This window comes from Populus trichocarpa, chromosome 3, assembly GCF_000002775.5.
Source record: "Populus trichocarpa isolate Nisqually-1 chromosome 3, P.trichocarpa_v4.1, whole genome shotgun sequence".
Lineage (NCBI taxonomy): Eukaryota > Viridiplantae > Streptophyta > Magnoliopsida > Malpighiales > Salicaceae > Populus > Populus trichocarpa.
The window spans coordinates 15,281,258-15,296,257 of record NC_037287.2 but is presented as its reverse complement, the minus strand read 5'-3'; the positions used below and the strand labels follow the sequence as shown (position 1 = coordinate 15,296,257).

At 30.3% G+C, this 15,000-nt stretch overlaps 1 protein-coding gene and 1 long non-coding RNA gene across 2 annotated transcripts; one reads left to right on the top strand and one right to left on the bottom strand.

The window, feature by feature from the left end:
* Positions 1–1,893: 1,893 nt before the first annotated feature.
* LOC7458217 (uncharacterized protein At5g41620) lies at positions 1,894–6,374 on the bottom strand. Its single transcript, XM_024598028.2, has 3 exons — positions 5,347–6,374; positions 4,366–4,491; positions 1,894–3,677 (listed from the first exon to the last, which is right to left on the bottom strand). The coding sequence occupies exons 1-3, from the start codon at positions 5,788–5,790 to the stop codon at positions 2,169–2,171; spliced, it is 2,079 nt and encodes a 692-aa protein (XP_024453796.2). The 5' UTR covers positions 5,791–6,374; the 3' UTR covers positions 1,894–2,168.
* LOC127905111 (uncharacterized) lies at positions 6,011–10,112 on the top strand. The gene is made up of 2 exons (XR_008058826.1): positions 6,011–6,160; positions 9,016–10,112. It is a non-coding gene; the product is annotated as an uncharacterized LOC127905111 (long non-coding RNA).
* Positions 10,113–15,000: the final 4,888 nt, after the last annotated feature.

Genomic DNA, 15,000 nt, shown 5'->3' with positions numbered 1-15,000 from the left:
AAATAAACCCAGGAGAATCTCATAAACCTGGGTTAATCTCTAAATTCATAACCCATTAAATCTTAGACTCGGGATCAATCAAGAAACTTAATCTAATGTTAAAGGATGAAATCGAAAAAATATCAATTTAAAAAACTTGTCAAGGTAAAAAAAAATAGCAATCAAAATAATGGGAATAAATGTCTAATATGTAATAAATGAGGATGAAATTGTAAAAAAAAAAAAAAGAATTTAAAAACTATCCCAAATAAAATAAATAGCAATCAAAAGGATGAAAAAAAAATTTCAATTACATGAATTAATTCAATTAAAAAAAATAGCAACTAAAAGAACATAGACCAAATCCTTAGAAAAAACAAATTGAATGGCTGTTATGAAATGTTGCAAAGCCAAGCATGAAAACCAAGAAAGCAAGTGAAAAGAAATGAAAAAAAGAACTCAACCTCCATCAAACCAGAGGAAATTCCAGTACATGCGTCATCCAAGAAGGTAGGCCCCGTTGTGAAGAACCCAAGGAAACCCATTTTTCTCTATTGTGAGCCATTACTCGCGCCACCTGAAGATGGCAGAGTGACTCACTCACTAACGTGTTCCACGAGTCACCAACTTTTTATTTTTTTATTGATTAAGTTACCAAATCGCCTCTCGAGCCATATGAAAATTGCAAAAAAATCAACGTAGAAATGACTAATATGTCCTAAAAGCCAAGCCTAAGAACTTTTTATTGCAAAGGCAATAGATTATTTATATTGTGCTTGGTAAAATGAAGTTTCAAAAAAGCCCTCAGAAAAAAGTTTTTTTTTGTTTTTAAGGGTTACCAAGTAATTTAACTATGTAAAAAATTATAAAAAAACCAAGCTACCCCTGAATAATTCTAGAATGACAAAAGAATCCCGTGAAAATACTCTTTTACCCTATAAGGCCAATTCATTCGTTTTTTATTTGTGAAGGGAAAAAAACTATTTTACTATTATAATTCACAATTAATCACAATATGTATTTTTTATTGACTAACTTTTTTAATGTTACAAACACATGAAAAAAATTGAAAAATAATTTTTAAAAAATAATTTTTCATAAAAACAAATAAGGCCTTAATGAACGAGTCTATTAGGTGATTCTCTTTAGTTGATTTAGCAATATAAAACCATATTAGATTTCTTTTGATAGATTAAGGTTTTTGGAAAAATCTTAAGCTTACTTGAAGTGAAAAATCTTACTCACTTGTTAAACACAGAATTAAAATCACGTATAACATTATCAAAACTACTAAAAGAACTAGGTTGGTTCATCTATTATTATAAACAATGAACAAGATTAACCGATTTTTTTTTTATTCTTATAATAACTCTGTATCATATCTTAGTTGGTTAGTGTGTATCTTATCATAAGAGTGCGGGTTCAAGCATGGAGGAGCCAATATTTTCTTTTAGGTGACAGACGACTTGTCATTTGTATTTTTTCTTTCTTTCTTTCAAAAGAAAAAGGAGGAAGAAGCTTGCCCATCATACAACTTGAACAAGTTTGATTAGGTAGCCTAGTTTTTTCACTTTTTTTTAAGCTGATTTTTTTTAATTTGACTTCTTTTTCCTGATATTAATTTGATTTTTTCCCCTAATTTTCCTATGGTTAGGATAATATTGAGTTATTTAATAATTTAAATAAATAAATTGTTTAATAATTTAAATAGATTCAGGCATGATTATTTTTTTTCATTGTTATTTTTTTGTCAATTTATTTACTATTAATTTTTTTATAAATATTTAAATTGTTAATTTAACCAATAATTAAGAGCTTAATTTTTTTTAACCTATTACTTTTTGTTGCATTAAATTTTATTTTATTCAACACAAAACACGATAGGACAACATATCTAGTATTTTCTAATCTATCTAGCTATAAAACAGTATATCACTCGTATTTACAGACATGAATTTCAAATTACAATAAGATGAATATAAAGGAGAACTTAATATTGTAGGATTCACTTTGAAAAAAAAATATAAACAGGTAAAATTTATAATCCATTAAAAGTGATAAAGATTATAAAAATATATCCACCTGATATTCACAATCAACAAGTTCCTGATTCTGAAGGTCGGTGCAGCCAATTCCCTTGTTTCCAACAGGACTTCGTAACCAATTGAACTGAGAGTTTTCACCATAATCTAAGAGGAACCTTTGAAGATTTTTAACCGAGAGCGTGACCCCTTCGACCGTGCTTCAAGAAGCTTCGCTTTCAATGTATTTTCCTTCAAGTTTGTTGGCTGTTTTGTAGAAGGCTCGGAAATGTCAAGATCTGAGGTAGTGAGTTTTGACATCCACCGTCGAACTGGACTAGCATTCCTCCGAGGTGGGTAGCTGCAAGAAGCCTCGCCAGCATCGTTCTCAAGGTGCAGATTAACAGCTTCTGATGATGAGATATGACTTTTTATCGAGTTATCAATCACATAATTCGAATTTGAGCCATGAATCTCTTCCGGTTTGCTCTTTCTTTCCAGACTGCCACCTTCAGTGGCCTCACAGTTTTCAGACCTCCAAGAAATACTCACTTCGGTGGGGTGAAGGGGGTTACCTTCACCCGTTTTTACCTCTTCCAGGTCCATCACCTGGGATTTCTTATTTCCGTTGTATGTCATAGCCTGAGCCATATGCTCTTCAAATTTAACTTGCAAGTTGGCTGGATTTTGGCCTCTAGTTCTTTCAAGAGATGCAAGCTTTTTCTTTGTTAGAGCGGATTTGTCCATTTCTTCAGTATGACCAGCTACAGCTTCATCTTTGTGCAAGTGAAAGTCGCCATTGCTTGGTTTGTTAAGCTCAAAACAATGTGAATCACTGCCTGTTGAATCCTCTTCATCTCCCACATCTTGTGGAGCACTTACAACCTCATTCAGAGGGACAGATTCCATTGAATTGCGCCGTTCCCTGCACTTAAAATTACCCATTCCTTTAGTTTTAAGGAATGTCTCTATTTCAAAACCCAATTTGTCCACTATTGAGTTGTTTTCAGAAAAACCATGCTGTGCTTCTTCTAGCCTCATCTGCATCCGCTCATCAAGCCATGTTTCAGATATATGGAGAATCAAATGATCACCATCATCCCTTCCAACCCAATCCCTGTCAGATTTTTTATTTAGAGCATGCACTTCATGTTCATAGTCTTTTATTCCCTTAGCAAACTCATCGCAGAGGTCTTCCAACAACTTTCTAGATTTTCTCTCTCTTTCCATATCTTTTAAAGCATTAGAAAAAGAGGATTTCACCTCAGAAAGCTCTCGAGCTAATTTCCTGCGTAGGCTCTCTGATCGTTTCCTTAACTTCCTCTCATCTTCCAGCTCATCCCTAAGAGACTGAATAGCAGCATGCAAACGATCCTGCTCCTTACTCTTCCGAGCTAGTTTATCTTCAGCAATTTGCTTCATTATATCATCCACCTCATGCCGTTCTGCTTGCTGATCCCGAAGTAGTTCTTTGATCCTGACACGGGCACGGTCTAGCTCCGTTTTCAATGCTTTTATCAACGACATATTAGAAGCATGCTGTTCTTCGAGGCTCCATATTCTATTCAGTACTTTTAGTAGTTCTGTGGATGTTTTGAGACTATAATGTGACTCACCAATCCTTCCTTTGAAATCCAACGAGCTGGAAGGAGTGACTGCAGGGTTATAAGGTGCCACCTGTATAATAAAAACATGTCGAATTATGAAGAAGGCATAATGAGGCCAGTTGTTTAACTTTAAGGAAGCGTCATGGCCATAAAAACAAAAGGCAAGATGGAAAGTCAAAGTAATAGCATATGCTAAAAGTCAACTGTATATACTGACAAACTGCTTTGGAATCAATTACATGTAGAAAAGGCAACAAACTGGTAAATTAGAGGAGGATCACAAGAATATGAATTGAAATTTTGTATCAATGGTTATGCTGCCAACTCCTCCATTCCCTGGCCCCAACCTCTTTCCACTTAATAGACAAAGAAAAAACAAAAGAAAGAGAGATTTTATGAGAATGGAACTGATATGTTATCATTCATATAATTCCCAAGATACAAATCTATCATTCAAAGAGAGGGGGACAGGATGAAACTATAAATTTGCCCATATAATCTAGTCAATCGATGCAAAGGAGATATAAAAATGAGGGGCTCAAACAAAAACTTTATGCAATTTGATTAATGTGGTTCAATGCGCTAGCAGCTTGTGCAGGAGTAATAATAGACTCAAGGTTTGATAATTAGTCTTCCTCTTGCTACTCAAAACAACTTTTACTGCACTACTGGATCCAGAAACCAAAATTTGCTTCACAACAGAATCATAGATCTCTGTGTATTCTCCCAGTGGTTAGTAAATATACATTGATGCTTACCTCCATAGAACTACCATAACTTGCTGGAGATACAGGTTGTAGAGCACGGTTACTTCTTTCAATTGATCGATGATGTTGAATCAGAGATGAAGCAATATGTCTCCTCAAACTGCCTGCACTTTCTGGCTGGTTAAGAAATGACATAAAGATTAGCAGCAAAAACAACAGTACAATGTAACATATTCTAAATTAGGATCAAGTTAATGCACATCAGGTGGGACAATGGAAAAATTAACCAACTAAGCCACTCTCACTGGTTGTCATCAACCTGTTAGTTCACAAAGACAATCATCACTCGACAAGTTTAGAGTCACACAAAATATACAGCACATTAAGGATTCATGAAATATTTAGAGATCTCAAAAGGTTTTCCAAGTTGAATTAAGAAAAAAAATGTGTTAGATGACTACTGTTGGATTAGTTAAGGTGAATCACCTAAATAACGAGTAAAATTCTTCACTAAAACATGGTCAATTCATAATTAACCATAACTGACACTCATTCTGGTAGAAAATATAACAATCGGAGAAAAACAGAGTTAGCAAACGGTCAAAATAAGATAGGAAACAAGGAGCAGCATTGCATTAAGAAAAAAAATCAAAGCAAGGAGAAGAACTTAACTTAAATAATACATTAGATATCCTTCCTGTACAAAACCAATCTGTATATAAAAAAAACTAATCTTTTTCAAATCACACTAAAAACAACGATTTTCTTCAATCAAAACAGAATCGAACAATCTAAGATCTTTGACAAGAAATTTCAACTAATAGGAGAACCTCCATAAACTAATATTTATCAACCATAACAGAGCCAGCATCAACATAGTTTTCCCGTAACATAAACCAGAATCGAATATAACACCCTAAAATTCAACAACCAATAATCATTAAAAAAAACCCTAATTAGCCAACAAGAAATGGGAAGAAAAACAACAACAACAACAACAAGCTATGAAATATTATATGCTTATGTATAAACCTGATCAGGAGAGGTAGGAGTAGGGTCAGCCAAGAAATGAGAGAGGTCAAGTCCCTTGTCCTTAAGAAAATGATGGCGCTTTTCGTGGCGGCGCAACCTAGAATCACCACCACCATTATTAATATGCACGCCCCTGTGCATTTTAGAGAGACTAGGCAAGTAATGGTTAAACTCCCAGAGTGCAGCAGCAAGCTTTCTAGCAGAAACAACAACAGTATTGCTGTTGTTAAAAAGCAGAAGAGGAGGCTCCTCCTGCTCCTCTGGATGACTATTGGTACTAGCGTTATCAATGATGCTAACATGCGCAGTAGGTAAAGGTTTCCAAAGTCTAACTGGAGTGCAAGAAAAAGGGCCCACTCTTTTCCCTACCAGGACACCTCTCTTCAACTTTTCCCTCAACCTTTCCTCCTTTTCTGCTTCCCTTTCTCCACTTTTCCCTCTCATTTTTTCTTTTTCTTTTATTTTTTATTATTATTCTCTCTTGGAGTAGTCTTGGTTTCCTAGCTCTTCTTCTCTCATTCTTTTAGGGGTTTTTTTTTGTGTGTGTTTTGTTGTTGTGGGGTGGGATTTTCTTTCTTTGTAGACTTTGCCGGTCAGTTTATAAGCTCGAGTGGAGAGAAAACTTAGTTCATTTTATGTTGTTGCTTGCTGCTGCGGAGATGCAGTGAGTTTTTGGCGATCTCCGTGAACAAAAAGAAGACAAAAGGAGGGATGATCATGGAAAGAGAGAGAAGGGGGCAAAGTGGTTGGATTCCCTGTCGATGAATTTGGTTGGGTCACCCGCCAATTTATGACTGTTGTAATTAGGGAAAAGGTTGGTATTTTTCTGCCTTTATTTCTCAACTTTATTTTTAGATTTGAATTTTTACTTTCTGTTTTTTAGTTGTAATATGGTACATTCCAGCTCATGAGCAGTTTGGAGAAGGAGTGTACTGTATTAATTTTTATGGTTACTGTTTAAAAAATTAAATTAAAATAAATAAATTTGATTAAAACTGCTATAAAATAAATTTTGCATATAAAATAAATAAAAACCAGATTATTTTAGTTTCTAGAAAACTAAGGTTTGAAATGTAATTATATATAAATGTAATGAAAAAAATAGAAACTATTTGATTAAATTAAAAACACAAACTATCATAATATTAAATAATTTTTTAATCATCAAGGTATCCTTAAACTTGATTTTGTGAAATAAACAAGGTTTTAGAGCATATATTAATATATAAATTATAGTTTTCAAACCTTAACAAAGATTTTATACAATTTTAGAGAAATTCTTTATTATTACTTTGACATATATATATATATATATATAACAAAAATAAATTTAATAAATTTACATATTAAACGATTTTATTATTCATTTAACAAATCTAAGGACAACGTTGAGTAATGATTCATTTATTCTAGATTTATTTTTTAATAATAAAATTGATTAGTATGTAATTAAGATTTGCAGCAGCAAAAAAAAAAAAAAACACTTGATTGAGTAAGTTCTTTTTTAAAAAAGAATATTTACATAAAAAATCTGGTATTTAAAAAATTTTATCATCTTTTTTATAAACTTTTAAAGATAAAGCCAACCGATAGTTTATTTATTCTAGGTTGATATATAAATAGTAAAATCCTTAATACATATCAAAATTTCATATTAAGAAAAATGAGAAATTAAAACAAAAACAACACATTAAATAAAAAATATTAACAAATCAACTCAAAAACAATATCAACACAACAAATCAAAATAACATAAATATTCAAAAATAAAACACCATCCAACACGACAAATCAAAAGCAACATCCCTACACAACATAACAATTTAAAAACCACATCGACACATTAGTTTTTACATCAAGATCAAATCATCACGTTTTAGATAAATCAGTTGCAACTTAATCATCCTGACTTTATTAGAGTAATAATTTCGACCCTATTCCATTTTAAAAATAGATTTTCTAGTAACAATATTTATGAGGTTGCCACACATTGATGTGAATCCAAACATTTCAAATATTTCATGATAATCATAATAATAAGTGTGAATAAATCAACAATACATCAAAAATTCATTAAAGGTTTGAAATCAAACTTAAAGCATATTTGAGAACGCGGTGCAAGTCACATACCAAATTTTTTTTTATGTTTTTAGATCGTTTTGATGTGTTGATGTCAAAAATAATTTTTAAAAAATAAAAAAATTATTTTAATATATTTCTAAATAAAAATATTTTAAATTACATTAACACAGTTACAAATATTCAACAGAGAGCCCTTGAAATTCACTTCGAAGCTATTGAAAAAGCCTAAGGCCATATTTGTTTTTCGAAAAGTAGTTTCCCGGAAATCACTTTCCAAACTTTTCTATCTTTGTTTACCATTAGAAAAGTTGGTCAACGGAAAACATTTTCTGATCAACGGAAAACACTTTCCGGTCAACGGAAAACACTTTTCAGTCAAAAAAAAAATTTGACTTGGTTTCCAGAAAAGTATTTTCCTTTTTGGCTGTGTTTGTTTTTCGGAAAGTGGTTTCCGGGAAATCATTTTCCAAACTTTCCTGTGTTTGTTTGCTATTAGAAAAGTTGGTCAACGGAAAACACTTTTCAGTTAAAGGAAAATTTGGCTTGGTTTTCAGGAAAGTGTTTTCCTGAAAAATTTGGGCGGAAAACACTTTCTGGAAGTTGTGAAAAATTTAGAAATGTTATTATTTGCTGATTATATCAAATTTGATCCTCAAACTTTTGATTACTATATATATTTTGTTTTGAATATTTATTTTTCAATTTCATCTCTTAAAATTTAATTTTTATATTAACTTTGATCCTTATTTTTATAATTGCTATTTGCTTTTTTCTTATTATTTTTTTATTGAAATTTTTTATCTATCAAATTTGGTCTTCATTCTTTTGATTGTTACATATTTTATTTGAAATAATTTATGAAATGTTGATTATTATTATTTTAATTTCTTCATGTTTCATTTTTTTTTAATTTTTTAGATTTGATCTCTGTTATTTTGATTATTATTTATTTTATTTGAGATAATTTATGAAATTATATTTTTTTCAATTTCATTCTCATTCAACTATTTAATTTGTAAAATTTGTTCCTCATTATTTTAATAAACTTGAGAAAAATAAAATATTAATAAGTTATTTTCTAGCTCATTTTCTATTATATAACCAAATAGTGGAAAGTGTTTTTTAATTTATTTTTCATTATACTATCAAACATTAAAAAATAATTTATTTTCTTGAAATTTATTTTTTTAAAAAAATATTTTTCAACAAAAAAAAAACATCTAAACAGTGGAGAGTAACACCCAACGAAGTAAGCCTAGCGTACAATAAATGTGTAAAACAGTGGAGAAGCATGGACTCACGTGTTGTTGTGACTGCCGACTCGTGAAATCATGCATTGCCTTTATTAAGGCACACATTTTAAAGCAAATCGACAACGCCACTCCTCCTCTGCCTGCTCGTATCAGTGGTGAAGCTCAATGCCACATGAGATGGGAGATCAAGTCACTTGAAGATTTGACTTGGTTGTTTCTCTCTTCTTCTCTCCCTCTATCACGACTGCTAGTCTGCTACTACTATTGTTACTATTGTTTGCTGCTTCCAGTATTGTTGTTGTGAGACTGGTTTATTCGGTGAAGGTTTGTTCAGTGATGATCGAGAGTGGCTCGAGTTTTACTGGCGTAGAGGAGCCTTTAGGAGGGTTGTTGTTGTGGAAGAATATGATTTTCGAGTATAGATAGAGAGAGGCCATGACATATGGAAATGGTGGTGGGTGTGGTGGTCTGATCATTTTCTGCGGTGCTGTGGATGTGCGATCGTTGGTGGGTGATGGTGTTGGCTGGATCGATGGTGAAGATAAAAGGAGAGGGGATGCTGTCGTTTTTCTTTCTTCTATGTTTTATTTTTATTTTTAATTGCACACATTTTCCTCTCTCGTGTCAATTGTTTTTTTAATTTTCCTTCTGAATGTTTTTTTTTTTCCCAACTTTTTTTCTCCTTTTCTCTCTCTCATTTTTATTCAATTTTTCCACTCCATTTTTTTCTTTTTTTCCCTCAAATATTTGTTATCACTTTCTTTATTTCCACCATTTTTTTTAAATCTCTTCCTTTTTTTTTGTTACGGAACCTTTTTATTTATGTACCCTTCTCATTTTCTCCCATCTTCTGCTCTTTTCTCTATTTTGTTTTTATTTTTTTTTTCAACCTTATCCCTTAGCTGTCCGGGAAAGAGTTTGCAATGTTCACATTAGTCCCATGTCTCATCAATTATACTATGCTCGCCAAACCTTGATTTTCTTTTTCTGATTTTTTAGAAAAAAAATTTATTTTGAAAATTCATCAATATTCATTTTTTGTAGGATTATCAACTTTTTCATCCCTCCTCTCCAAAAAAATTCTTACAATTTGCTTCTATACTGGCTGCTTCAATCTTAACACGTCATTGGTTAGGGTTTGTTCGGAAACGCGGTTGAAACCGTCCTCTTTCAAATTTTAATTTTTTTTTTTTAGATTGTTTTGATGTGTTGATTTTAAAAATAAAAAATATCATTTTGATGTATTTCTAAGCAAAAAGTACTTTAAACTACAACAGCTATTATAATTTCAAACAATTCTCATTGATTACGAAAATGGCCTCGCTCTACTGTGTACAGGCTTTTCCTACCAAAGCATACTGATTAAGACTGTTTATTTGTTTATTTCTGTCTTCAGAATAAGAATGCATTTTGTCTTTGGATTCCAAACAACCATGGGCTAGCTTGGCTAAAACTGGGATTTGAATTGTACAGTACATCTTTTTTTGTCTCTCTTCAATCTCGATAGACACGTGTGGTCGCTGGGGTCAAATTAACAGGTACCAAAGAAGACTCTATAAAAAAAAACAATTGCGGACTAGGAAACCTAAGAAAAGAAATTCATGTCAATTGAACAGTCAAGAAATATCAGCCGCAGACGAATTAGGAATTGGAATTAAGAATTGGAGTTTATAATTTTTTATTTTATTTTTAAAAGATTATTTTGACTTTATGGTCCAAATCATAAATTTGATAGGCTCAATATATTTTTTAAAAAATATTATTTTAAAATTTTTTAATCAAATCATATTTTTAATAATTATTTAAATTATGTTTAGAGCTCTCAAGTTCAGATGAATCTCCACACTATTTAAAATTTTTTATACTAAAAAACACAAAAGAAACCTAGACATTTTCTTATGTTAAAAAAACTAAAATGAATACGTGCCATTAATCTGTTCTTATGTTTGATGGGCTAATACGTGCCAATAAAAAAACTAATTATTTTAAAATACAAGATTTGACTAATTGATGCAAGGAAACCCACCCTTCGATGCACCATAATTAGCAAGTGATCATCAATCAAGCACATCATTGAGTTAAATAATCAAGCATGCATGCGAATGACGATCATTTTAACTTTAAAATATATACAAAATTAGCACAGACCACTGTCATTTGCCTATCATTTGCTTATTCGTCCACGAAAGGAATAATTGCAAGTTCCTTCCTCCGTCTTTGTTCTTCTCTGAAAAAACCTGTACGGGTCCCTGGATCAGTTCCTTGTGCAAATTATGGTATTATTTGTTTTTATATTTTAAAAATTATTTTAAATTTTTTTTAATTTCAAATTAATATTTTTTAATATTTTATACTTTAAAAAACAATCACAACCCTATTCTAAAATAATCATCCTGGCAAAATCAGTTTTTTGTTTAGCCTCCGCTCAGAGCACGGTGCTTACAGCATCTAGTCACCATTCCGTGTTGCAAACTCCTCTTTCATCTCTCCTTCCGATCCAAATACAAGATTTGACTTTTGAGTAGATTGGACAGCTTGAGTAATTTATTCTTGGCAGGAAAAACAATCGGTGACATAGTATCAGTAATTAATTATAATAAAAAATACTAATTAACTAAAGCTATTTGCTACTCGAAATACTAGATGTAATTCCACCTTCATTTTGTTATCTGAGAGATCTTCAAGGTCGTAATACTAGATGTAATTCAACATAGACTCACATTTAAAATCAATATATACACCATCATAGTTACATGATTGTTTGCATTTTAATTGCCAACTTGACAATAGATTATGTATGATAGCTTGCTAATGTTAACAAACAAGAGTATCATATTTGATTTTTAAAAAACTAATCTATCAATAATTGATAAAAAAAAAAAAGACTAGCTTTTATACTATATATATTGAGTCCATTCGGCTGATATTAGTCTCGAATGATGTTATCCATTAATTTATTAATTAACACAAATAAAAAATTTCTAATCTTTTTTTATTAATTTATTAATTAAAAAAAGTGTGTGCACGCGCGCGTGTTTATTTATTTTTTATTGTCTTTTTTTTTACTTTGTGTTAAATCAATGACAAAAAAGAGGAAAGATAAAAAAAAAACTTAATTAATTAAATTTTTTTAATTGCATGTAGTCAAATCTCTCAAAAATATAAAAAATCATATCGTTTAGTATTTCTATATGAAAATTAAAAAAATATGTATTTGCGTGTATTTTGGAATTTAATAATCAATTTATTGAATCCATAAAAATTTGGCTAATATTCTAATTATCACCAATCCTTTAATTCATGAGAATTAATAGTTAATATTCTAGTATAGAACGTTGGACCTACAAGTGAGACTGATATTTGAATATCAGGAGTTTACCCGAAAATTCTTAGAGTTATTCTAAATATTTACCAATTTTAATTGGGAGTATTTTTCACTGCAATATACAAATTACAAAAAACCTTTTTTCATAAGAATTTATTTCGATACATGAGCTCATAATGAATTCTAAACACCAAATTTATTCACATGAATAAATCTCAATCCTAACCCATAGACAGACTACCGGTTATGAACCCATCAAAACCTTTAAACCACAATCAAAACCACACAAAACCAGGTAGGGTACATTAGGGGTACTAATACATTTCTTAGCCACAACTAGTCATTTACCATTTGAATATCTGATAAAACCAGTATACTTGAGTTTCCTAGCGATCCTAAATCAAACAAATAGGTGTTGACTCCAACGACCCCTCGATATCGCGCGTCCACGTGCGATCCTTTTAGTTGCTATTTTTTATTTTGGATTTTTTGTATAATTTCATCCTTCAACGTTTTTATTTCTTAGGGATTGAGCTTCATGATTTTTTCATGTATGGTGCTTTCAGTCTTATGACACGGGTCATTGGTTTAGAAAGTTAACTGGGATTGATATTTTTTTTATCTTATTTTCTTTTCCAATATCATCATTCAACATTTTTTTTCAAGTCCTTTTTCAGGTGGTTTTTTTATGGTATCATACTTCTATAAAGTTATCCCGATCTCATGTGCCGGTCATAAATTTTGCTTGTTAATCCATCTTTGCTTAGGGCAATATTTTTTTAATTTTTTTGTTGCCTCATTTTCCTATCATATTATTAAATTAATCAAGATTTAATCCAAGTATCAAATTTCTCTTACTTATTTAAAAATATAATAATCTTTTAAACTTTTTTTTTTTCAAGTTAAAAAAATTTAGTTTGGCTCGCAGCATCACATGAGTTGCCAGTCTAGTATCTCACTAAGCAGTTAACCATAAGAGTCAGAGCATGTTTTTGCACCGACTTGAACCTTTTCTTGTCAGCTGATGTCTGCACCAAGCTAACAAGGGTAAATTATGATGACGTGAGTCACCCATAAGACAATAAGTTATATAGGATAAATTATAAAAAATATTATAATTTAATTTACTTTCAACTTTTGCTGGAAGTGGATCGTGAGCACTTGAAAAACCCTGACATTATTAATTAATTAACTATAAACTAAAAAATAAAGTTCCTCATAAAATAATATTTATTAAAATAATATTTTTTTTCTCTAATTTTTTCTATCAATGTTTTTTTTTTTAATTTCATCTTTTAATATTATATTTATTTTATATTGAGTTGTCACACTCTCATTACACAAATTACGGGCCGTCACAAATTACGGGTTTGACGGCTTAACATCTAACTGACTTATTTTTTTATTTTTTTTTAATTAATTTTTTTTTTAATTTCATCATTTAATATTGGATTGATTGAGGTTTTATTGAACCCCTCCTCATAAAGAATTATTCATTGGAATAGTGCTTTGCTTTTTTTTTTCTTCTCTGATTTTTTTTTCAATCAATATTTTTTTTTTAATTTTATCATTTAATATTATATTTATTTTTTATTGAGTTATTACACTCTCTTGATATGGGTCTCGAGTTTGATGAATAAACCCAATTGACTCACGTTTCTTTTTCTTTTTCTTAATAAACTTTTTTTCCCCAATATCATCTTTTAATATTAGACTAATTGAAAATTAGACTCCATAATTTATTTTGTTTGTTTTTTATTATGTTATTCCAGCCTCATGAACAAAGAATTAATTATAAACTAAAAGAGAAGGTGGTTTTATTATGCCTCTCCTTACATAGCATTATTCATTAGAATAATGCATTGATTTTTTTTTTCTTATTTGATTTTTTTTCAATCAATGTTTTTTTTTTTTTTAATTTCATCATTAAATATGAGATTTGTTTTTTATTGAGTTATCACACTCTTAGGACATATATTGTAAGTTTGACGGGTTAACCTGCTAACTTAGTTTTTTTCTTAATTTTTTTTTTCAATTTTATCATTTAATATTGAGTTGATTGGGGTTTCACTGAACCCCTCATCACAAAGCATTAATCATTGGAATAATGCTTTGCTTTTTTTTTTCCCTTCTCTGATTTGTTTTTCAATCAAAGGTCAACTCTTTCTAGTTGAATAGATGTCCTAAGATCTAGGCTCAAATGAAAAACTATATCATATAACATTCTTATTAGCACTTGAAAATTATTATTTCCTGCTTACTCCTATGATAAAAATGGTACTAGCTGTAGCGTGATAAATGATGAATTGCTCTTAATAATTTTCATATCCTGGTATATCAAATGGAGCATAGTAGAATACTTTTAATGAAATATTACCTATATGAGTGAGAAATATGACCATTTCTTTAAGAATTTTAAAAAGGTTGAATTCTCTAAATGAACACAACTGTGAGTGCAAAATAAAACTATAGTGAAGAGTTATATGAGCACTATTGTATTGATTTACATAAAAAACTAAATAGTTCAGGACATCACAACCATTATTTAATGAGTAAATCTGATAGTATTTCACTAAGAAATGTTCAAAGCTAAAAACTATCTATATCAATGTAATGATCTACCAAATCAGAATCTTTCTGTGAATTTTTTGAGTCTTTATACTAGTCAAGCATTTTTTATTCACGTGGAGGATTATTGGAATTGGTTTATAAAACATGTAATGGGCCTTTTAAGATCAAATTATATATGAGGTTAAAACCATTTTGGATTTTGTAATCCAACATAATTAATTCAACATGGAATATTACACATGTTTTTAAAAACAATTAAAAGTGAATGAGGAATTGTTAATAGATTTGTGGATTAGATAATGACTTGTGAATTGACGAGTTTGGGCTTGAGTTTAGTTAATGAAACATATTTGTTATTATGTTCCTGCTTGATCAATAATTTTTTTTAGTACTTGAACCAATATATTAATTATGTGATGAAAA

Excerpts from the sequence above, each read along its gene's own strand:
- LOC7458217 (XM_024598028.2), bottom strand. The coding sequence starts at position 5,790 with ATGAGAGGGAAAAGTGGAGAAAGGGAAGCAGAAAAGGAGGAAAGGTTG. Across the intron at positions 4,492-5,346 it reads CTCCTACCTCTCCTGATCAG|CCAGAAAGTGCAGGCAGTTT; the intron begins GTTTATACATAA and ends TTTCTTAACCAG. Across the intron at positions 3,678-4,365 it reads GTTATGGTAGTTCTATGGAG|GTGGCACCTTATAACCCTGC; the intron begins GTAAGCATCAAT and ends TTTATTATACAG.